Here is a 23711-nt window from a genome sequence, read left to right as displayed (position 1 = left end):
ACCTCAAGATCATGACCTGAGCCGAAGGCAGACGCTTAACCGACCGAGCCACCCAGGTGCCCCAGTCACAGCCTTTTTCTTTTCAGTGTTTGCACGCTGCAAGATCTTGACCTCAGAGCCACTGCAGTGTACCTGCTTCCAGAGGGGCTGAGAGTTTGCACTCTGCAACCAGAACTTTCTCTCCCGCCAACCCCCCTGCCCCACCTTGGTTCTCAATGCATGATACGTTACTAGGGCCATGCTGGGCCACCTCCCGCAGACAGCTTGTGACGTGACACGAGGCCCCTTCTTCAGTCGCGCAAGTCTAAAGCTTTGTTTGATTCCTGTCAGGGCAACGATTTATCACCTTACCTTTTTTTACTGAAAGTCCCGACCACCTTTGTGCAACTGGAGTTGTCCCCCCCACACACGGCACACTTGTCATACTGCAGCTTCGAGCCGATGACACCGTCACAGCCAGTGCGGACGCACTTGCCCCGGACGCACACGGAGTTACTGTACGGCCTGCATTCAGTCCCATCCGCCACCTGCATAACAAGGACCCCGTGAGCGGCGGGAAGATATCTGTGCACAGGTACTTGGTGTCCATGGTAAAACAGCAAGTTCTAACACGTGGAGTTTTGTGTTTGACTGGGATAGCGCATCGGAAAATAGACGACCAACCCCAAACCATAGTGCCCTGAGTATCTTTTTTGTTTTTCTAAGATTTTTTATTTTTTATTTATTTATTTTTTAAAAAGATTTATTTATTTATTTATTTATTTGAGAGAGAGAGAGAATGAGAGACAGAGAGCATGAGAGGGAGGAGGGTCAGAGGGAGAAGCAGACTCCGTGCCGAGCAGGGAGCCCGATGCGGGACTCGATCCCGGGACTCCAGGATCATGACCTGAGCCGAAGGCAGTCGCTTAACCAACTGAGCCACCCAGGCGCCCGATTTTTTTTTTTTTTTAGATTTATTTCTTTGACAGATCGAGAGAGCACAAGCAGGCGGAGCAGTGAAGGAGAGGGAGAAGCAGGCTCCCCACCTAACTGGGATCCCAATACGGGGCTCGATCCCAGAACCCTGGGATTATGACCTGAGCCGAAGGCAGACGCCTAATCATCTGAGCCACCCAGGCGCCCCTGCCCCAGAATATCTAACTGAAAAATCCTTGATGTCTTGGCAGTAGCAGATCCGGGATAAATCTGGGTTATGCCTTTTCTCCCTTGAGCTTAATTCCAAATACGCCAGGAGACCCAAGGTATTCACCTTGCTTTCTGCATGCAGAGCACAGCCCCCTGGTACGCTCTTGCCTTTCTACATCGATAGAAGCAATCATTTCGCTTAGCCTGGGGGACTTGTCACTTGTATGGAGAGCAGAAAATGAGCAGGCTCAAGATCACCGAGATCCCTCTTTGGGACATAATGGTTACTATAGTAATACATTTGAGAATCTGAACTTGACATTCAGAACCTTGTTAATGGCTGGAAAGCGTTCCCTATCACGGGCTGAACTGTCAGATGCTGAAATAGAGACCAAAAAATTAGTGGAGAAAGAGTCTGGGGAACTCAGAGGGAAGTACTTACTGGGAGACACTGAATATATTTTGAGTAAAGGAATCAGTATATACTTAAAAAGCTAGTTATAAAAGAGTACATATACATATATGGACCCTGTGGTTTGTGCATGTGAGTATATATAAATAACATACGTAGTCGTATATGTAAATAAACCGATGTGTTTTGTATCTGTGTATATACAATTCTTTTCATATGCGTGTAAGTATGTGAGTGTGTGTATGTGTGTGAACTAAAGTAGGGTGTCCAACAGGCTCACAGCTCTTCAGATGGTGGCACTGCCAGGTGATATTTCTGCTCTTATTCTTTGTCATATCTTTTAAATGAAAATGTATTATCTTACAATAAAAAAAGTATTTTAAAAATTGCATAAGTTGGACGTTAACTTATTTTTCTGTCATATTTCATACAAATCTGAAGGCCCCTTTCAGAGGTGATTTGAAATGTAGCACCTGCTTACAAATTAGATAAACAGTATTTTAAATTGCTGCATAACACTGATTGTGAGAAATAAAAGTGTTAAAAATGCTTTCCTGTGAAAAATCAGGGATAATTTCATGTGCATATATTATAACGTCTATAACTATAGGGACATTGATTCATATTAAGGGTGCAAGACATTTAAAGGTTTGGGTCCGAGAAGATGATCTTGAAACCTATCTTCATAAATCATCAAAGGAATTCTTAATTAAATGATAGAAAAGTAGAAAGTTTTCTTGCTTTCAGTTTCCTGTACAAACGTACCTAGGAAATTCTAGTTGTTTCCATGGCAGTTTTGAAATGAAGGTCGCACCTCACCTTCTCTGACAGAGAGTTACAACTTTTCAACAAACAGCTTTTAAAACATTTACTTGGTTTACAGAATGATTTTTGTTCTTTGTATAAGGTTTGCAAACATAGACACTATAGAGATGAAAACAAAATGCTCCCAAATCTAGTCAGCCGATAAATAATGACTGTTGATATTTGGTATCTCTAGGCTTTACTCTACCAAATAATTTCCCGCAAGGAAGTCTGCTGTTTCTGGACAGTTGGTGTGCAATTACCTTTGGAGAAAACACCACATAGTATCCGGTGCCCTTAGCTCTGCAGGTCAGTTTGCACACGTCCCCCAGCAGGACGCCTGCATATTTGGGAACCCATTCCACAAACGTTTTGACTCCTTTTGCGTCAGACTGATACCCGTTTTTGGCCTCACACTGCTCGTGACGAAAAGATTTACCTAAAAAACAAACATGTCATGGTATTACTTTGTGTATTCTGAAACTTAGACATAGTCTTGTGCATTGAAGTAATTTTAACAAGAAGATGCGAACTTTATTTTTCAGACCCTCTTCACACACCACCAGCACTGGATTTTATCTGTACACGGGAGTTGAAAGCAACTATTATTTCCTTCCTACTCTCTAAATACCTAATTGTTTTTAATAATAGTTTAAAAAATCACTCATGTATTTGTTATTGATTTGCACACTGGTGGAACCGTGTGGTGCGCGATTAACAGGTTATTTCTCCAGCCTCCTTTATATATTACTGCTTGAATACAAATTACACGTGGCACACGGTGGCTGCTGACACTTGGGAGTAGCGTACCGTTCGGTGGGCAGGGCGTGACGTTGCAGGAGCGGTAGATGGCCCTCTTCCCCGTGCAGTAGCGGCCACTGTTTCTGGGTGCGGGGTTATTGCAGTGCCGATGGGCAAACTGCACTCCTCCCCCACATGAGCGAGAACACTGGCCCCAGGACCCCCAGGATCCCCAGCTGCCATGGCTTGATGTCTGAAATGGAAAACAGAAGACATTTTAACACAGGAGGGAGAAAAAAAGAACTTTCAAAATGTACATTTGGAAATCACTTGCATTCAATATTCAGGTATAAATAAATATATAATATATATATAAATATATATTATTCAAGTATAAATTTTCACTGAATTGAACATGGCCACAGATATTGGACATCCTGGAATTATAGTGTAATTCCAAGTCTAAGCGAGTCATCTCTTCTGCTCCCTGCTGCCCCCCTCCCCTCCCCCCTCCCCCTACCCTCCCTTCCCCGGGCACCAGGATCTGAATGTTTCCCTGGCAGTACTGAGCACACAGGTTTCTCTGCACTTTCTGATATGGTGCATTTCTGTTAACCACTTGAACCATAGCTAACTTTCCGTCAACTCTGATCCTTCATCTTTGACAAAATAAATGATGCTAAAGGTTTCGCATGATGCCTGGAAGAGTTGGTTCTATTTACATTTTTTTCTCCCTGTTTGGCGCTGACGTTCTGCATCGCTTTGTTGATATCACACATCCCATCAGACAGATCCTCTGTCACATGCATAAATGTATTTGACCTGAGCTGGGCTTCAGTCCTCATCAGACCAGAGTCCTTTTCCGTAGAGAGGGACTGTGACAGATATTGAAGTGCACTCACCCCCCAGGCACACATCACGAGCGCCCACACCACGGGGGAATAAAAGACTCCAGGTCTATCATTCTGGAAACATGGTAGCAGGAAGCGGAGCGACTTCCAGAGGGAAGAATATTATAAACTACCTTGCTGAAGGACTGGGTGGAGAACTTCCTGGGGCTGCTGTGAGAGTATCTGAGAGGGCACGGTTGTGGGGTAGTCTTTTTTTAAAAGATTTTTTATTTTTTATTTGACACAGAGAGCACAAGCAGGGGGAGCGGCAGGCAGAGGGAGAAACAGGTTCCCGGCTAAGCAGGGAGCCCTATGCGGGGCTCGATCCCAGGACCCCGGGATCATGACCTGAGCCGGAGGCAGATACTTAACCTTGTCTGAGCCACCCAGGCGCCCCGTGGGATAGTCTTGAAGGACATGAGCATTGTGCCCTGTGTCAGTGCTCTCCTCGGGACTTTGAAACTCAGAGGAGAGCCAGCAAATGCTTTGCTTGGGCCTCTCGAGGAAACATATTTGACCCGGGAAAGAAAGACTTCTTGAGATGGTACCCACACATGTCACAGGAATGGACCTCAGATCCCGTGTCTCCAGGCATTGCGTGACAAGCAAATCACTTACCGAATAATATTTTTTCTTGGTTTTGTCCACACACTTGCCCTGCAGGCAGATCCTCCCTTTCCCACATGGTGTCCCCTCCACGGCTGGCAGCTTCTTGGTGAGACACACCATCTGGCCCTGGCGCACGACGGCGCACCAGAGGCGGGCGCACACATCCATGCCGGGGCACACGGAGTACTCGGGCCCAAAGGTCAGGTTGCACTGCTGCGTGGCGTCGTACGTCTGTCCCGGCAGTTCTTCGGGGCCCAGGATCTGCTTGCGTGGTAGATCCAGCAAACAGTTACCTAAAAGAATAACCGAGATGGAACACTGTTCCCTGTTTCCGTTTCAAGTTACTAAAATCGTGGATCTGAAAATGCAGTGCTCCAGGTGCTGTGGGAGCGTCAGGCACGCACAGACCTGCAGGCTGAGGCCCTGGACGGGGGACTCCCCCGGGGGAGGAGGGGGGACTCCCTCCAGGAGGGAGGGCAGCACCTCTTTGCGTTCACCAACCCCCTCCAGGATTTTTTTTTTTTTAAAGATTTTATTTATTTGACAGAGACACAGCGAGAGAGGGAACACAAGCAGGGGGAGTGGGAGAGGGAGAAGCAGGCCTCCCGCGGAGCAGGGAGCCCGATGCGGGGCTCGATCCCAGGACCCTGGGATCATGACCTGAGCCGAAGGCAGACGCTTAACGACTGAGCCACCCAGGCGCCCCCACTCCGAGATTTTCAATGGGCTATGTAGTCTGGGGCATATCTAATGATGGCAGTGGGATGATCAAATAAAATTATTTTGTAATAATTAGTTGTGAAAATAGCCATTGTGCTGAGGGACTAGGAGAAATCGGGATGGACCTACAGGAAATAATATAATGGACATAACAACAGCAACAACAATAATAGTAAATAAGCATTTACAACTCTGAGAAACAGTTCATCCGTGTGCTCTATTTATAGGCTTCTTGACTTTTAGCTTTTCTCTTCCTCATGTGCCCACCCAAGTCTCCTCCCCATTAATTCCATAAATAGTAACAAGGCCAGACCTCATTCCTTCTTGCCCTCAATAAGCATTTGGTCACACCTACAATGTTCTAGGAAACACACTAGATATTGGGAAAACACAAAAATGACCCAGATCCACCCCCACCCCCCAGGGTCTCCCAATAAAGTGGAGAAAATAGAAGAAGTATTTCTTCTAGACTTATATAATAAAGAATTCAAGAGTCACAGAGTAAAGGAGCAGTGGGCAAAGAAAAGACATTATCTTTGGGGGATGAAGCTCATCTTTTAATCCTTCTTCTTTGTCGCTGTTTGGGTCTGTTCTTTAATGCAACTAGTAGTTGTTGGGTGCTCGAAGTATGTCACACAAATAAGTTGGTGCTCTCTTTACATAATACGGGGGGTATAAAGGAGTGAGGTTGGGGGTATCAATAGAAGTGAGCACTCACGCAGGCAATGCCAATTCAGAAGATGATACGTGCCGTGCCTCCCCTCCCCTCAAAAGCTTCCCTAAGAATCCCTGACCTGTGGTTAACACCATGAATTTTCTCTGGGTCTATGGGAGCATGCACATTGCCCATTAGTTTCTGTCCATTTTTGTTTACTTGGGATTTGGGGATTTGCTCATTAACTATTCACAGTACTAAAAATAACAAATATTTGTTACAATTTACACTATTCTCCCTTTCTTAAATGTATTCACTTATTTAATCCTCACAAGAACTCTACACAGCAGATTCTAGTACTTTCCTTATTTTACAAATAAGGAAACCAAGAAATAAAAAAATAGGTCACTGAGCCAAGGTCACATAGCTATTAGGGGTTTATGCTCAGAGCCTGCCTTCCTCATCATATACCATCTCACCTCTGCTCCTCATGTAGATAGATTTCTTGTCTTACTGCTGACCGGGAAGGTGTGTGGAGGGATCCTTTAAAGGGTGGATACCGTGCCTAATGGTAGAAACACCCAGTCTAAAGTCTAATTCTGGTGAAACCCTAAGTGGCTGAGTGTTCTTGACCAAGTTAGTTAACCTCTCTCTATCTGATTTTCAAACTCTGTGAAATGTTTCTCTTCTCACTGTGACACTGTAAGGGTAAAAATAAGAGATATAAAGGGTGACCAGAAAAATACAAAACAATGACAGTTGATACTATGCTCAACGTATTCAACAATTTAGATCTATTCGAGTCATTCTCTTTACTTAACAAAAGAAAATCACATTTCAATCCTACTTTCCACCGAGACATGGAATAGCCAGCATGTTTTAAGTATACTGCAAATATTTTCACAACTATGTTCGTTTCTTCAAAGTGAATGCCTTAGAACTTGTCAATCTGTGATGGAAGCATTATATGAAAATGAATACAGAGCAGAGTTCCTATTTAATTTCTGAGCCAGAATGTTTGAAGAGGTAAAGCTTCTGAAGGCAAGCCAGAAAAAGCATTAAATGTAAGTATCCAGCCAAAGAGAACTTTGGGAGAAAAACATCGAGTTAAAAGAAAAACATCAACATCGAGTCAATAGGAAAGAATGACAGTAAACCTTCACTAAGCTTTGTTTAGGAGAGGGTAAGATGAGGCACCGAGAACTCCATGAGAACTGTTATCTTCACTGTTACATAAAATCAAAAAAAGAAGACTGTATAAACCAGGGAAGGCTTGACAGACTGCTGATGTTACAAGACTGTCAACAAATCTCTGAGACAGCAAGAATGCTCTCCAATTCTTCAAAAGTGCTGTTTTAAGAAACTTTTATTTTACTGAAAAGCACAGAACCATTAAGACTGCGTCACTAAGGATTTGCTGGGAAGTGTCTAGCGTGTGGGTACATGCAGCATGGGTCCACCTTGTTTGTCTCGAGCCAAAATAACTCACCACCTCTTCGTGGACTTGTAGTCACTGACCTCATTCTACCTCATTAGGACATCATGAGCAGAAAGAAATGTAGAATTCAATTTGAAATCAACTTATAACAAGGAGACTTCAAGATGTGGCATCTCTTTAAAAAGCTTAATACCAAAGTATGTTTTGTTCTGTTTTTGTTGATTTGAATATAGCTGACCCATGATGTTACATTAGTTTCAGGTCCAAAGTATAAGTTTTAAAAATGAATCACACATTTGCTTTGCTATGAAAGATACTGTATCTCAGCTCTATGGTTTTCCCTTAGAGGTCACCTGGGGATGACTTCCTGCTTATAATCAAATGATTTATTTCAGAATTGCCATTAACTTACTATTCCAATGTTCTCATCAGGATTTGTTGCTGCATTAGTTTCTATTTACCCTGAAACATACAGCCTATCAATTTCATCTATACATTGAATTATGTCCTTTTGCAATAAAATAGGTACAGATGTCTCTCACAAATGGAATGCCTTCCATTGTTGTACTATGGAACAAAAAATAAAAAAATGAATCTAGAGCCTGGTTCTGAATCTCATTGTGTGAAATATTCAAAATCTAATAGTGGATTGGATATACATTGCCCATTTTTTTTTTTTAATGTTATAGTTTGGGGGAAGAGTCAAAGAGGCAGATCTGTCAATCTTTGAGTATCATTTTTATTGAGCTCTAAAAGCAGCCAGTGTCCTACTGACTTTTCTTAATCTGCTTGGCTTTTATTTTCAACCATTTCTTCCTATATAGTTCACATATTTTTCACCTTATCCCAGTCTGAAATCCTATCTGGGCTTTGCTGCCAACATTTGCCTGCTTGTTCTTTTTCACAAATTGCCAACTTGTTTTTTCTTTTCCTCCCTGCTTCCTTCTTTTCTTTTGTTTTAACGTTTCCTATGTATAAAAATGGATAGTTTCCAAAAGAAAGACAATAGAAGTGTGTCTATAATGCATATTTTTTACCATCCATGTTCAGTTAAATGCTTAAAGGTGAAAACTTAAAAAGTAAAAGGCAATGATGTGTGACGGAGAAACAAAGGAAAGAAAGTGGAAGTCTCCCCACTGCCACAGAGTGCACTAAGGGTGATGGAAGGCATGCCAGATCTCCGGGAAACGGAACAGAAAAATCGTTGCCTTTTTTGTATCTGACGGCCAGCACTGTTTGTCCTTCATTTTCATGATTAATGAAAATTATCAGATCAAAGTTAGTTCTTCTCTAGTCTTTTCATATTTTCTTCTCTGTTTCTAACACTATGGTTATTTCTGTCCTCTCTTCCTGTTCAGTACACAGGCACGAAATTAGGCATCTGCCCAAATATCCACAGCATATCAGAAATCAATTACTATTCCTAATGAAACTCATCCATTACAAACTGTCCCCTTTTACTTCCAACCATATCTCCCTGGCCTGGCAACTCAAAGTTCTTTAGGTCTTTATTTGAACAGCTAACATAAAAGAGAAACTGATGCATTACGGGCAGAGAAAACTCAAGGGCATTGAAATGTACAGAGCGTGGTTGCTGAACCAAAAGCAATCCGAGCGGTCTGTTTGTGAAACTGTCACAAGGTTTAAGGGCCCTTTTAGCAAAGGTAATGCCAAGGAAATTAGATGGAAAAGTCTCCTTGTTAAAGGATGAAGCACAGTTTTTTAAAAACACAGGTCACCGTGTCCTTAAAATATATGTCTTATTTGCAGACTCTTTCAAAGGATACATTTACTGTGAAAATCGAGATACTATCATGATGGACCTTGAAGTACATGAGTACTACCTTAAAAACTGAATGTTAAGATCTTATTTATTACCAGCCTATAGTCTCCACAGACAAAGGATTCAGGGAACTGGGTTTCTAATAGCATTTTATCTCTGAAGTTCTGTGTTTAGGGGATGACTGTAAACTTAGCTCTTTAAACATGCTGCACGTTAATATTCCAAAGTTGTCTCTAGATTTTCCTTAGCAGTCTGTGTCAAGAGGGTTCTTGAGCTGTGCCTGTTTGGGAGGCGGCCTTTCTCATCGTGGCACCGTGGACTTAGGGATATAGCGGATGCGGCTATCTTTCTTGGCTTCAAGGTTATTAACATTTGAGAAAGGAAATTCAATAACCTGCTTTCACTGCACAATTTCCCTGCCAGTGCTTACCTTTATTTCTGAGGCCTCGCCAGCTTGCCTAGAACTAACTTGTATAAACACTGCAGAATGTCTACAAGTACCTTGGCAAGGCTGGTGGCGGCAGGGTGGGGTGGGGTGGGGGGGTTTCCCCTGAGACATGGCTTCTCCTTTTCTGAATCACAAATCTGCAAGCACAGTTATTTTAGTGTGTGCACATTGACTTTTCAACCATAACCGAATTGCTACATAGTTCTTGGAACTAAATCAGGAAACACTCTGTATTAATGATTTTAAATTTGGCAGTGGGAGAGTGCTACAAATGTCCAGCTACTTATGGGTAATAATTTTAAAAACAAATCAAATGATTTGAATTTAATTGTGCTTGAAGACCTCATTTCTCTAGCGCCGCCAGAGGTGAGCGGGAGACAGATGAGCTATTAGCCATAAATGGATTTTCCAAATAAGGAACTCTTTAGGTCCCATCGAAAAATTGTGTTAAGTTTTGTGAGAGTATCTCCTTCACCATAGCAATGGCTTTGCTGTCTTTATATTAGTGTCACAATTTAATTTTCCTCAATAATTGCAAATCACGTTTTTTTCTGAGTATCGATGATGGTATCATGTGGAAATACAGAGGTACCTTCAGGGATCATGGTGGTGTGATACCATTTTTGACCCTTTGGGAAAAGGAGCCAGACCTCTGAGCTTTCAGTGATTCAGGGCTACACATAACAGCTTTTCTGGTTTCTCCCTTATTGTCAAATGATATCCCTCCTCGCTCTCGGTCTCTCTGTCTAAAGTGTACCCCCAGACCCCTCTGCCATGACTCTTTCATTGCTTAAAATTGTTATGGCCTAGAAAATTAGTACAGAAAAAGAGTAGAACTATTTCTATTAACTCTGAATGAATGGGCTTAGGATGGAAGTCTGAGTCATTTCCTACGAGCAAAGTAAAAGGGTTTTATCATATGGTTTTTTGGTATCAGTCCAGTCTTCCAAGAAAGATGTGTTTGTTTGTTTTCCTTTCCTCTAGGACTTTGATGTTCTCCCCGGTTCTCTCCTAAGCTCTGAAGATGAAATGTCAGAGCCTCAACCATCTCAAAAATCGAGCTTAGTAGTTCCTATCACCACACTTTCACTTAAGCTGACTTAAGTCAGTTTTTTGGTGGCAGGGCAAAAGTTACTAAATTATTTGAATTCACATTTAAATGACAGTGCTTAAGCATACCACTGTTTCAGTATCTCTGAGTGCGGTTTTGAATTGAGCGTAATTGAGCTTTGCTAACCCTAACTTTGGTTCTACTGCCTTGTTTGGCTCTCCATATTCTGAAATGACTTTATTCATTATAGGCTACTGATAAAATCAGTGTGTGTGTGTGTGTGTGTGTTTTGGTTATAACACAAGACTGCCTAACCAACATATTCAAAAGTGAGAGAGTCTAAGCTTGATGAAATGAATTAATTAATAAGTAGCCTTCTTAAGAATTTGTTGTTCCAAGAATTTTGCTAATTTAATCAATTTATTTAACATATACATGGGAAATTCAGAAAAGATTGTATTAGTGCCAGTGAATAAAATCTACGTCTACTAAATGTATGTTCTTTGGTTGTTATCTACCATGAGGATCTCTGGAATGGACATAGTGAGATGTATAAAATATGTAAATTTGTTGCAAAAGTTTTAAAAAGCTGAGTGTGGACTCAAATACAGAAGTAATGCTAAGAAATGAATACAATACTGAAAGCACATTTACTGCACAAAAAGTAAGATCATGAATTCCACAAACATGAAATAAATGAATCATTCCAAAATTATGGCAATAAGGAACAGAATTCTGCACAGCATTGTAATTAGCTGACCTAATACTTGCACAGGAAAAAAAAAATGGTCCCATTTTAGCCATAAGTATTTGCTGCCTTAGCAACTAAATCCATTCATTTAGGGATTCAAAGTTTAGCTCAAACTTTTGGAATGTGTAATGTGTGATTCTGAAATAAAATATTAATGTTTCATTCTCAGAAAACCTGAAAAAAGGCAGCAAAAGCAATATTAGGAGTGGAGAGTAGGGCTCCACCCCAAAGGGACTTTATTAGATATTTGACTTGATTAATGTGGACAGGGAGATAATTAGGTAAACATCCATTACAGGACTTTATCAGCATTAAGTCAGCATTGTAAACTGAGCTACATAGAAAATTATCACTTATTAGTCTAAAGGAAGAGCCTAATACATTGATTCTTAGATATTTTTTTTTTTTCTAAATCTTTGAGCTATTGCGACGTCCTTTCAATGAACAGAGAACAGTTTATATTGAGGGAAATTGTAAACTAGGCTAGGCATGGATTGTTTTCAGGAACAGGATATTTTTAAAAAGTTTAAAGTAGTTAAAACATTACCAGTTCACCACTAATGTAGCAAAACTGAGTTAATGAACAGATTTTTCCTCCGAGAGACCAAAGAACTGTGTGACAGAATTCTTTTTTTGTCTGAAAAGAGTTGAATTCATCAATTGTTTTGACATTACGCAGCCAAAGTTCAAGGTGGCCACCGCACTAAGATATTATGAAATATTAGGCCATAAACCTTGTGGAACTAGGAAAAACAACTATCACAGACTCTCTTTAGCTAACTTTAAACCATACAACATGAGATAATCTTATAGACAATTATGGACAATTATATGATCAAAAATTTCTGTTCATATTCGGTTCAACCGCCAGTTTTGGGAAGAGACAAATTTTAAGAGAAAAAAAGGAATGAGAATATGTCCATTTCTATAACATGAGAAACTTGAACTACATGGTGTGTGTAGTTGAACCACTTCAACTCTAATGAATCTATCCTCCTGTGCCTTTAGTAGTTTCAAGTCACAAGGGATGCTAGGAAATTAGCAACAGTTTGTTTTGAAGATTACTTAACGGTCAGAATTTATTATTTCTAAAAACCGTGACTTCTTTGGTATTTTTATATAATTTACAGGACTAATCCTCGATTTGCAGAATTTAATAAAGTAGGTTATGCTCTTGAACTGTATCTAGCAGACAAAGCCAAAGATTTTCTTTTGAAGTTCTTAAAGTGTTTTCCCACTATTCAGATTGATTTTTCTTTTTCTGTTCTGCAGTTTTCACTCTACTTCCAGGAGAATCTGCTGTCAGGATGAAGTCAGATTCTTCCAGTGAATGCAAATCTAAAGAGCTTCCTTTCCGGGTTTTCCATTGCCATAAAGAGGATCCGACAGAATTGTCACCTACATTTTAACCACACCCCTATAATAGGCATGTAACAAATAATTCTGAGAGTCATATTAATAGCAGGGAAACAAGATGTCTGCCAACATTCTCACAGGAAGCTAGTGGTGAAAGGCGGAATAAAAGCCAGGCTTTCAGGGCACTGGCTAGGCATTCTGTGTGGTCTCCCACACTGCTTCTCTTTTGAACTTTTCAATTCCAAAGCAAAAATACCATAGCTATAATGCCACCAAGGACGTTGGCATTATACACCAACAGACCGTCCCTCTGCTCTTTCCCTGACCCTATCTAAACAACCACTGTCTCAGGGGGCATGCTGGGCTTTGTGAGGATGTCATAAAGTAGCCCTGGTAATAATCCCCCCCCCCAAATGTTGTTAGTGAGCCTGTGTTGTCTTAAATGACACGTACCGTGGCCATCATCCAGGAATTCTGTGATGGTGGCTGAGGTGCACTTGGACCAGGGCTTGGATGCATCGATGCTGGTTAGGATGGAAGACATTAAGCGCTTATCTTCTGTGGAACCAAAGTTCTCTTCACAGAATTTGGAATCATCATGGGAGAGGCCAAGGAGATGTCCTAAAGCAGAGAAGAGAAGGAGTGCAATCATGGGTGATTTCACATTTCTACTTATCCATGACAATTACATGAGCACTTGGTTTTCCACCTTGGCTCCCTCCACCCCAAACTGTCCATGAGTCCATTTTAACTGCCTTCTCATGCACAGACTGGACCCCCAGAGAAATTAAAGCTGTGTGTAGTCAGAGCAGTCACTTTGGGTGAACATTCAGGGGAAAACTGAGAAATTACACTAAGAAGTGGACATTCCCATAATCCATCTGGATCACACATGCTCAATGACATGTAGAAACAGGCCTCATTTAGAATCCAGAATTTGCAAGGAACTGTGGGATTATGTCATAACCTCACTACATATTATTTTGATTACTTGTCTAATTTTCCGCCTTCTCTGATCAACCATGAGCCCCATGAGATCAGAGAGCATCTCCTCCATCCACTGTTGAAATTTGTGTTTAACTCAATGTTCTGCAAGTTGTAAACACTTAATAGATGGTTTTTGAATATTAGTGACTTCTATTTTCTTGGTCACGTTAATGGGTAGCTAGCTATCTGAGAGATGACTAGGGGGGGAAAGAAAGAGAAATTATGAACTCGCCGATTCCAGGCAAAGGTAAGCTTGCTTTCACCCTTTCAGTTCTTTCATTTGGAAAGTTCTTCATTTTTATTAATCCCACAAATAAATAACATATTTTGAAAACATACCCATTTACATTGAGGAAATGTCTAAAACACCAAGAAGCCCATCATGGAGTGTTAGAGCTTGAAGAGAAAACAAATACTAGAAAGATAAGTCATTGTCCAAAAGCACTCAGCGAGGCGGGTGTTTCTGCTTCAGCGCACCACACATGGTTTCTGTAATCCCACGCTGCAGTTCCAGTCTATCAAGCTAGGTATCCTAACCACATTCTTATTATCAAAATTGTTTTTTATCATATAAGATTAATTTTCATATAGTCTAAGGATAAATGACATTCACTAGTAAATCTGAAATGCCAATTAAAAAAAAATTCCAGGACAGTAGTTTGTAGAGACTCTAAAAAAGCAGACAAGTAGACCTTAATTGCTTTTTTTTTTTTTTTTGGTAAAGCTTTATAGAATCATACACAAAGCATTAAAAAGGGTGTATAAAATACTACAGAAAAGTGATTAATACATTCTCTTTAGGCTCCTGTATGCCAAAAGCAGGGGCTTTTGGCCATTCTGCCAAAAAAACAACAAAAAAAAGAAAGTCCAGCATGCAATAGTAAAACTCAACAGAGATGAAATCTTTCATGCCACATTCCAACTACTTTTGGCCAACTTGTTAAATCACCAACACCTCATAACAAAATTGTCCACTGAGCAGCTGTTTGCTGTTGTGGCTGAAATTAAGTGGCTAGGGCTCGGTGACCTTCCAAAGCTCCACATTTTTATGGTATTTATGCAGTTATTTACTTCAATAGCATTTGCCAGCCTAGCAAGTTTTCGATGGGAAACCCTCCCGCTCTCACGTTTTATTTGCTCAGTAGCATAAATGTGCATCAGAGTTTGTGAAGTACATCCCAAATAACGTGCCAAAGACTGGCAGGACTTTGTCCAAGTTTTGGGTGGTATGTTAATTTTTTTCCTGCAACCCACAGCTCAGAAAAAAAACAGAAACTTTCATCATGCCCTGTTCAAAACGGCTTAAAGTTACTTAGTACATCTAACACGTGTTGAGAAGGCACTCCATGCTTCTTGAACTTTTCCACTGTTGAATCTTTATCGGCTAACATTGTGGGATTTGTGTGGAAATTTCACACTTGGGTTTTTTTCCGTGGCATAGAAAAGAGAGAGGGAAAGTGGCCTAAGGCGACCTCTGCCACGTAACATTTATTTGAATCCAGGTTTTATATTTTAGAAAAATGTGATTTTGCATTCTAGTTCATAAGATATTCATATTTATTTAATGAAGCAACAGTCTTTTCCTCCAAATGTATCTAAACACATAGCACTTTCCAGATGAGTATTTTTAAGATTTTATTTATTTATTTGAGAGAGAGCGAGAGATTGAGAGAGAGAGAGCATGAGCAGGGGGGAGGTACAGAGAGAGCGAGGGAGAGACAGACTCTCTATAGAGCAGGGAGCCTGACATAGGGCTGGAATCATGACCTGAGCTGAAGGCAGATGCTTACCCAACTGAACCACCGGGTGCTCCTAGATGAATTTTTATTATAGCATCTAAGTGATTTTCACTTCATTTGGAGGGTAAGTTTCAGATTTCTGATTTAAAATACAGGCCATGTAGCAAACACCAGATTCGCTTTAAGAAACCCGGCAGAGTACCTCAATTTTTTCTTTCATACAGAATGGCGAGGCATCTAATTTTTATAGTTTCAATTATATAAGCAAAGCCGTTTATTTAAAAATATTTTGGTACAGTTTTATGAATCTTTTGGCATGTGACTTGGCATAATATTGTGAATTTTATACTACCTAAATTTACTAATTTATCAATGTAACTTAATTGCTGCCAAAGATAACGTGTAAGAAATTTTTATATGGCACCCAGAAAAGATTGCCATTCTGAGCATGAACAAATCTTAGTTCCACCTCAGCAAGAGCTAAAAGAAGATGTGAATTTTGTCAGGTCTGCAAAAGTGAGTCAGGAATGGGCTGCTTAAGGGTCAACTGAGAGACAGACTCTTTGGAGGAATGTTTTGTTTTCCATGAAGAAAGTCTGTCAGCTGGCTGGGAGAGGCATACTCTCTCAAGGATAACGGGAGTCATGGTCAATGCGAAGAACATTTAAGCACCCATGGAAACAGGCAGCTGGTTCCGGTAGCTGGAACCAGGGCACAGTGAGAGAGACCCATGTGACTTCCCTTCAGGAGCTGGACAGGAATAAAATGGAAGATCAGTGTGAGGAATGTTTGGATGCTCTTCAGGAGAGACGTGACAGCCATACTAAGGGCTGGGAACAGCAAAAGAGGTGGTTATTTTCAAATGTGATCACCCAATCATGACGTTAAGACATCTAATGTCAGTCTGAAATGCCCATATCTTTGAGCCCTGAAATGGCAAGGGACATATAAAAGCACAAGCTATTTTAAAAGGACACTCACATTAGAGAAAACACACTATGAGACTAAAAGCTCATGAACTGAAAAATCCAGAATCCAGGAAATTTAAAATATAATGTTGTAGCTGACAATAATACAGTTCGAGTCGGTGTTGTGAAAGGCTTAATCAGAATGCATCATGATGTTACGGCTCTCCTAGGACAACCGCCTTTTCCAGTGAGAGTTGGTTGATCAATCACCCACAGAGATGTTTAAAATTACAGGTGTGGGTTGGAAACTAAGCATTTCTCCGCTAAGCAGGCTCTAGCAGGATTAGCACAGATGGGATTTACACAAATGTGTGCCAGAGAATAAGACAGCACATGAAGAATATAAGGGATTGTTGGAGACAATGTTTACAACCCCTAAACTAACTTGTTTTATCGAGATGTATCTCATGATGAGTTTTTGGAATGATACAGAGCAGAGTTAGTTGAGGGGTGAGGTCCTTGGAGGAGGCGGGGTGACAGAGTCAAGAAACCCACAGAGAAAGGCAATTCAGGTATTTCTTTCTCGGATCCATGTAGAAAAGAAGAGTGAAGGGGAGTCAGAGCAGTTTTGAAGGTAAGAGTTTTGAAGAAGCTCAGCCAAGCTCAGACAGTAAAACCCCTCCTGAGAAGAGACAATGCAGATACTAGATTTAAGGCAACAATTTCCTGTCAGGGTTTCAAGTAGAGGCCTCAAGGTCTCCCTCTAAGGAAGAATTAGTATTTGTATTTGGAAGAATTAGTATGTGTATTTGTATTCATGTTTTTATTTGCAGGTATTAGTATTTTGTAATTAGTCACATGCAAAAGATTGAAGAGCAGTTTGTTTGCTTTAAGCAATCTTGCTCAGGATGCTATCTTTCTTAGTCAATCTTTAATTCTTGATTGATGTAATTGGAAACTTCTCACCTCAAATCCTGAGGCAATGAAGGAACAAACACACTCGAGTAGTGGGTGCACTTGTTAATGGCATTTGTATTTATATACGCAATAAGAAAATAAAAGGTATTACAGGAGTCAGGGAAACTCAGAGAATAATGCAACTGTGTAATCCAGTATTTTCCCAGGTGATGCAGACCTCAAAACTCTATCTTGCTTTTTGAAATCATTATTAAAAATCAAGATGTAAATTGCACTTTTGGAGAAAATACTGATCTATTCTTAATAGATATTAAATCGTATCACAAATAGAACAGTCTTGCTAATGAGTGCCCATCACACAAAGTGACATCAAGAAGGAATTTCTTTGGATTACATTAAGGACATGAGTTTCACAATAAATTATGTCAAAGCAAAGTCTATAGGGTAAGCGTTTGAATTATATCATTATCTCAGAATTAGCAAATAATTAGTCACCCAGTAATTTCTCTAGTATGATAATCGTCTTTTTAAAGGTCAATGGGTGACATTTCATTAAATACATTTCATCTCTGATATTCACAATCTAGACTTAAAAAGTATCTTGCCTCCTTAAATTCACAAATGAATCATGTTAAAAAATCTGAGATCATGTACACCAGGTGAAGACACATTACTATAAAGGAAAAAACTGGTCCAGCTCCTTATTCAGCTCAGGTATTACTATACCACGAGGGCTGACTTATCACATTAACCTCAGGAAGGAAATTAACTTGTTTTTCTAAACTTTGGTCTGAAAATTAAACAGAATTTCAAACTCTTGTCTCTTGACCCCAAACTGACCAATGAACAAAGGGACACAGCACCACATCCTAAAAAAATAGTCACAAGAAGCTCTGTAATGTGTTTACTTAAGAAAGCACTGCTCAGATGAAGCATCTGTTTCTTAATGAAGTCATGTTTTTATTTTACCTAATTTTCCAGCTGGGATTATTGAGGTGTAAGAAGGTCTTGCCAGGGGTTGAAGAGGGAGCCAACAGCTCACATGGGATCAGAATCCAGAATCCTTGAAGAGAACCAGGAGCTCCAATAATGGGATCATGCATGTCTATTCAAATGCAAATCCTTATGCAGAAGACAAAATTCTTAAACTCCCATTTCAAAACATTAAACATAAATGGTGAGTAAATGTATCAATTATATAAATTGGAAGGAAGAAAACTTAATTTTTCACCTTATAGCTAGCTGTGTCCATCTCCTTTTGAATCAAATTCAGTATTATCTCCCTGAAAATGAACACTAACAAACCATTATAGGGTAGCAGGAAAATCTTGGGCTTTAGAGCCAGGTGAATTGGGTTCAAATCTTACCCTAGCAGTATACTAGTTGTTGACCTCAGACAGGTTTAGAAACTTCTTAAAAACACTTGTATCTCTGGGGCGCCTGGGTGGCTCAGTTGGTTAAGCGACTGACTTCAGCTCCGGTCATGATCTCAGGGTCCTGGGACCGAGCCCCGCATTGGGCTCCCTGCTTGGTGGGAAGCCTGCTTCTCTCTTTCCTACTCCCCCTGCTTGTGTTCCCTCTCTTGCTGTGCCTCTACCTCTCTCTGTCAAATAAATAAATAAAATCTTTAAAAACACTTGTATCTCTGTGTGTCAGTTTTTTCCTCTCTTAGGTGTCTCATTGAGAGTACTGACCCCATAGCATTTTGTGAGGACTGAATGATATAAAAGAGGCAAAGTGATTAGAAAATGTGCTTGACAAATATCAAAAGGCCCAGGGATTGTGAGCTAACTGTATCGTTCTCACTGATATCCTGGCTTTGTTATACTTTTCCTTACTGGTACTCTAATCTCAAGTAGCTCTGATAAATTTTGATATTACGGGCGCCTGGGTGGCTCAGTTGGTTAAGCGACTGCCTTTGGCTCAGGTCATGATCCTAGAGTCCCTGGATCGAGTCCCGCATCAGGCTCCCTGCTCGGCAGGGTGCCTGCTTCTCCCTCTGACCCTACCCCCTCTCATGTGCTCTCTCTCTCTCATTCTCTCTGTCTCAAATAAATAAATAAAATCTTTAAAAAAAATTTTTTGATATTACTAGACACTCTTCATTTGGGAGAGAAGGTGAAATTGACTGCTCATTAGAGGAAAAAAAATCATGCACTACGTTTGTAATATATTTACTTTTTACGCAACCTTTAACTTGGATTTCCACACGTGTGGCAGACAGTCTCTTGGCCTCCACAAGAGGAATGGAAATTGGGATAGGATTTAAAAAATACAGAACTGACACTAAACACTAAATTTCTCAGTGCTGCTGGCCGTATGAGTATAGACCCATTCCCACCTTTCATCTGGGGGCCAAGAAAGACATAGGGTAGCATTGCTCCAGGCTAGACGCCCCCCCCCCCAAAAAAAGGCTCAGTTCATTGATTAAAGCTTTAGGTTTGGGGGAAAATACCAAGTTTAATCCTAGTTTCCTTTCACTTCACATCTCACAGCCCGTCCTGACATCTGATTCTGGGCATTGGCTTCCTTCTACGGTGTTTCTAGGGCCTCTGCAGCTTTTCAAAACCCAGCCTTGTTTAATCTAATCATCCATGGGAGTACAGTCACATGCAGATCAGCACAACCAGAGAACTCCTTCTAACCACAGCAAAACATGGGCAGCCATGGGGTTGCCTCTCAGCCACTTCCTTAGCCTCCAGCTGAATATTTGGCCTTGACTTTTTTTTTTTTAAAGATTTTATGTATTTATTTTAGAGAGAGAGAAAACACGAGTGATAGAGCGAGCCGGGGGGGGGGAGGAAGGGGGGAAGGGGCAGAGGGAGAGGGAGAAGCAGACTCCCCACTGAGTGGGGAGCCCAATGCAGGTCTCGATCCGATCCCAGGACCCTGAGATCATGACCAGAGCCAAAGTCAGATGCTTCACCAACTGAGCCACCCAAGCACCCTTGGTTTCGACTTTCTAAGTTGCCTGACTTTAGCTTAGGAAGCATTTTGGAGTCTTTCATGGTGGAGAGATTCACTTAGCACATTTTATAATTAACTACTATAAAACCAAGCTTCAGCAAGTTTGCAAATTATGGATTTCATTAGTCTAAATAAAATCAGATTGTTCCCCCTAGCATATTAGAAGCTGGCCCAACATCAATAAAATTATTATTTTGAAGAACCATGTGGGCAGCAGGTGCAATCTTTATTATTACAAGCCAATAATAAAAGTTTGACAAGTTAAAAATATAAACTCAAAATGTAAACTTACATTCATCTGAAAACTCTCTACAGTTCACACTTGGATTGTAAAATGGCCATAACCACATTTCTTGCCTCCACTCAAGGCACAGGGATGGGGACTGTGTTCTTGATGGTTTAAAGCAACTTTTTAAAATGTCCTAATGGTTTAGTTAATGTTTACATATACATAAGAGCAAGGGGGAAGACAAATTATTACTGCCTGTGTAGTCTATACTTATCAAAATCTATTTTCCGGAAGCCTGTATTGGCATCAGTTGATGACATACCTTCAGAGTCTAGCTCTATTTATTTATTTATTTATCTCTTTAAGATCTTATTTATTTATTTGACAGAGAGAGAGCGAGAGAGAGCAAGTGCACAAGCGGGGAGAGCGGCAGAGGGAGAGGGAGAAGCAGGCTCTCTTCCAAGTAGGGAGCCCCACACCGGGATCAATCCCAGGACCCTGACATCATGACTGAGCCGAAGGCAGATGCTTAACCGACTGAGCCACCCAGGCGCCCCATCTTTTTTTTTTAGAAACAATTAGCAGGAGAAGAGAAGTGTTCACCTTAATATGTGGTCTAGGAAAAGAGTCACTTTTCAGAATTGTCCCTCGAAACCATCCTGATTTTTACAGGATGGATAGAAAAGGTGTAACAGAGGCACTTCAGACTTGCTATTTATCTTACATGCTCATTTGCAAGTTAGGACGTTTTTCAGATAGAGGGGGTAAAAGACCAAAGGGAAGTTTTGATTCAGATACAATGACTTTGTATTTTAAACCAGTATGTGCCGAAAGAAGCAACGGTGGGGCGTTGCATGAGAGACTTTAAGTCTGTTGAGAAAAGCCTTATTCTCAATCAAATCTATCCTCTTAGTCTGTATAGGAGAAATAAAGTAGAAAAACTACGGGAACAGCCTGGAAACTTTTTCCACGGCTTGCATTTTGAGCATGGTCATATATTTATGCTGTGTACACGAAGCGGATTGCACATTTGGGAATGGGCTCAAGCAGAGTCAACGCACTCGGGCAAGACTGAGGTCACTTTGTCACCGTCCGTGGCCTGTATATATAACCTCCCAATCTGTAAAGTGGTGAGTGTCTAATAAAAGGGAAGGGAGGAAATTACATAAGAATGGAGTGGAATTAGAATCCAGAGCATGGTTAGCTCAGACCCATGGTTTCATGCAACAATCTAAAAATAAAGCCCTGGAAACAGATCAGCCAGAAGCATTACCAAAGATCACACTCGCTGCAGAGGCAAGACCGTAATCATAGACAGATGATTAGGAACTATTTTGTGAGGTTATCATCTCTAATGTCTATAAGGCTCGTACTTTATGACACATGCTCACAATATTTAGGCAAAAAGTGAAATTAAAGAATAATAAAGCAATTAGAAAATAAAGCAAATGAAAGCCAGATCCCCTTATGAAAGGGAAATTAAGTCCATATCCCCCACCCCCAGATCTTAAATTTCTCCGATTCGGCTATACGTAATGCAGAAAGGCAAATTAAGTAGGCAGTGTTTGAATGAAGAATGGCCCATAAAGAATTCTAAAGAATTAAATAGAGCTGGCCCAACCAAGAAATTAAAGGGAACCCAGGGCAGAGTCATGGATCAAAGATTCAGGTTTGATTTTTCCCATAGAAGCCTACATTTCTCCTGCATCGTTCCCTTGTAAAACCTGCACTGTCCAATCCTGCACTGTTAAGAAAAGTTCTTACCGTACATGTATAGTTTTAATAAAACATTTGTTCTCATCAGCAACTGTCTTCCTACCTCTCAGACTGCCAGGTTGGCTGGTGTCAACCCCTGGTTTAGGAATTCAGGAGGTCCGGGAAAAGTGATGCTAGAAGGTTCTTCATTCCAGCCCAGCTGCCTTGAGAATCAGTGCAGCCCCAGAGACGTTGCATTTACTGCCTCAGTGGTTCTCTTACAGAGAAACCTCCCCGATGCTAACGATGTGTGAGAGCAGATCACTGCAGGATTGAAGGAAAAGATAGCTCTTCCCTCAAGACCTCTGTAATCCCTTCCTGAGAAGATCAGGATTTAGGGCTCGTAATCTTATGGATGGATGATGCCACAAATCAACTGTGTTGCTTACCCAGTCCGAAACGAACCAGCCTCTGCCTACCCAGGGATTTAGGACCTTTCTTTTAGAACTTCCGTCACTCTGAATAATGGTGATTAATTACTGGCGTACTTTTGAAATCATCTCTGCTCAATTACAATCCTCTCAAGGATTTGGGCTAAATCTTCTTAGCTTCCACTGCACATTCTCAATGTTGCCTTGGGCAGCTCTTGTTTTTCTCTCACTGACTCGTGCACCGACACAGATGGGTAAGAAATACTAAGGATCTATATCTGGCTGTTTTATTATCAGTTTAATAGGTACGAATGAGAGATAGGTGAAAACATATTCCCAGGCCAGAAGCTCAGGTGGCTTATGTGTTTTAAAAAAGCTTTTTGGATATGCCAGGTCTTCTAGAGAAGCACACCAGAGAGTCACACCTCATTATTAGCCCACCTTACAGATGAGAGACTGAGACTAGATGTCTGAATCTCTTGCATGAGACCAAACAGAGACCATCGAGGCAGAGATGGGACTCCATCTTGAGGCTAAAGAAGTCTAATTAATAACATGTAAATTATTATCAGTGATGCTGATGGATGGTTATTCATGTTAAGGTTTTATGTTTGTGTGTGTGTGTGTGTTTTTTCTTAGATGGTAAAAAGAGGGTCAGTTAAGAAAACTGAGGTTATGATTAATACTTAGGAATTGAAATTTAACTACCGATTTCTATTTCACTGCTGCAATATATTGTCTTACACAATGACATCTTTGCTTTGAAGTTATTTTAACTTTCCAAAGAAAACATAGCAGCTAGAAATCTACCCCTTATGAAATGTTCTCTGCCTACTACTACTAGGAATGTGAAAAAGAAGCTTTAATTTCTGTTTAAAAATTATGGTTTTAGGTTAAAAACTAAATCCGTTTAATAAAAATACAGCAAAAAAGGTATCAGACCGTACTTTGCTCCCGAAAGGATGACGATAAAAGGTGATAAATACATTTAAAATGAAATGAACTAGTTAACTAAAAAGCAAAAACAGAAGGGTATGTGGGTGTAAATTACAAC

At 40.6% G+C, this 23711-nt stretch overlaps 1 protein-coding gene across 2 annotated transcripts in view; it reads right to left on the bottom strand.

Annotated features, from left to right (window-relative positions):
• ADAMTS5 (ADAM metallopeptidase with thrombospondin type 1 motif 5) overlaps window positions 1–23711 on the bottom strand; it is a 49498-nt gene that overhangs the window by 11185 nt on the left and 14602 nt on the right. The window contains exons 4-8 of one of the 2 annotated variants that reach the window (XM_045902605.3): window positions 13237–13404; window positions 4591–4874; window positions 3152–3335; window positions 2605–2780; window positions 352–527 (exon numbers count right to left, since the gene is read on the bottom strand). In XM_045902605.3, coding sequence (XP_045758561.1) covers window positions 352–527; window positions 2605–2780; window positions 3152–3335; window positions 4591–4874; window positions 13237–13404 — 988 coding nt within the window. The remainder of the gene's footprint in view (window positions 1–351; window positions 528–2604; window positions 2781–3151; window positions 3336–4590; window positions 4875–13236; window positions 13405–23711) is intronic. The other variant, XM_064579821.1, reaches the window with a different exon arrangement.

The sequence above is a fragment of the Mirounga angustirostris genome, unplaced genomic scaffold (genome assembly GCF_029215605.1).
Source record: "Mirounga angustirostris isolate CCGP_5_RB_7025 unplaced genomic scaffold, mMirAng1.0.hap1 SCAF_1, whole genome shotgun sequence".
Lineage (NCBI taxonomy): Eukaryota > Metazoa > Chordata > Mammalia > Carnivora > Phocidae > Mirounga > Mirounga angustirostris.
The sequence above is the reverse complement of the archived record's forward strand: the minus strand, read 5'-3'. Positions and strand labels throughout refer to the sequence as shown.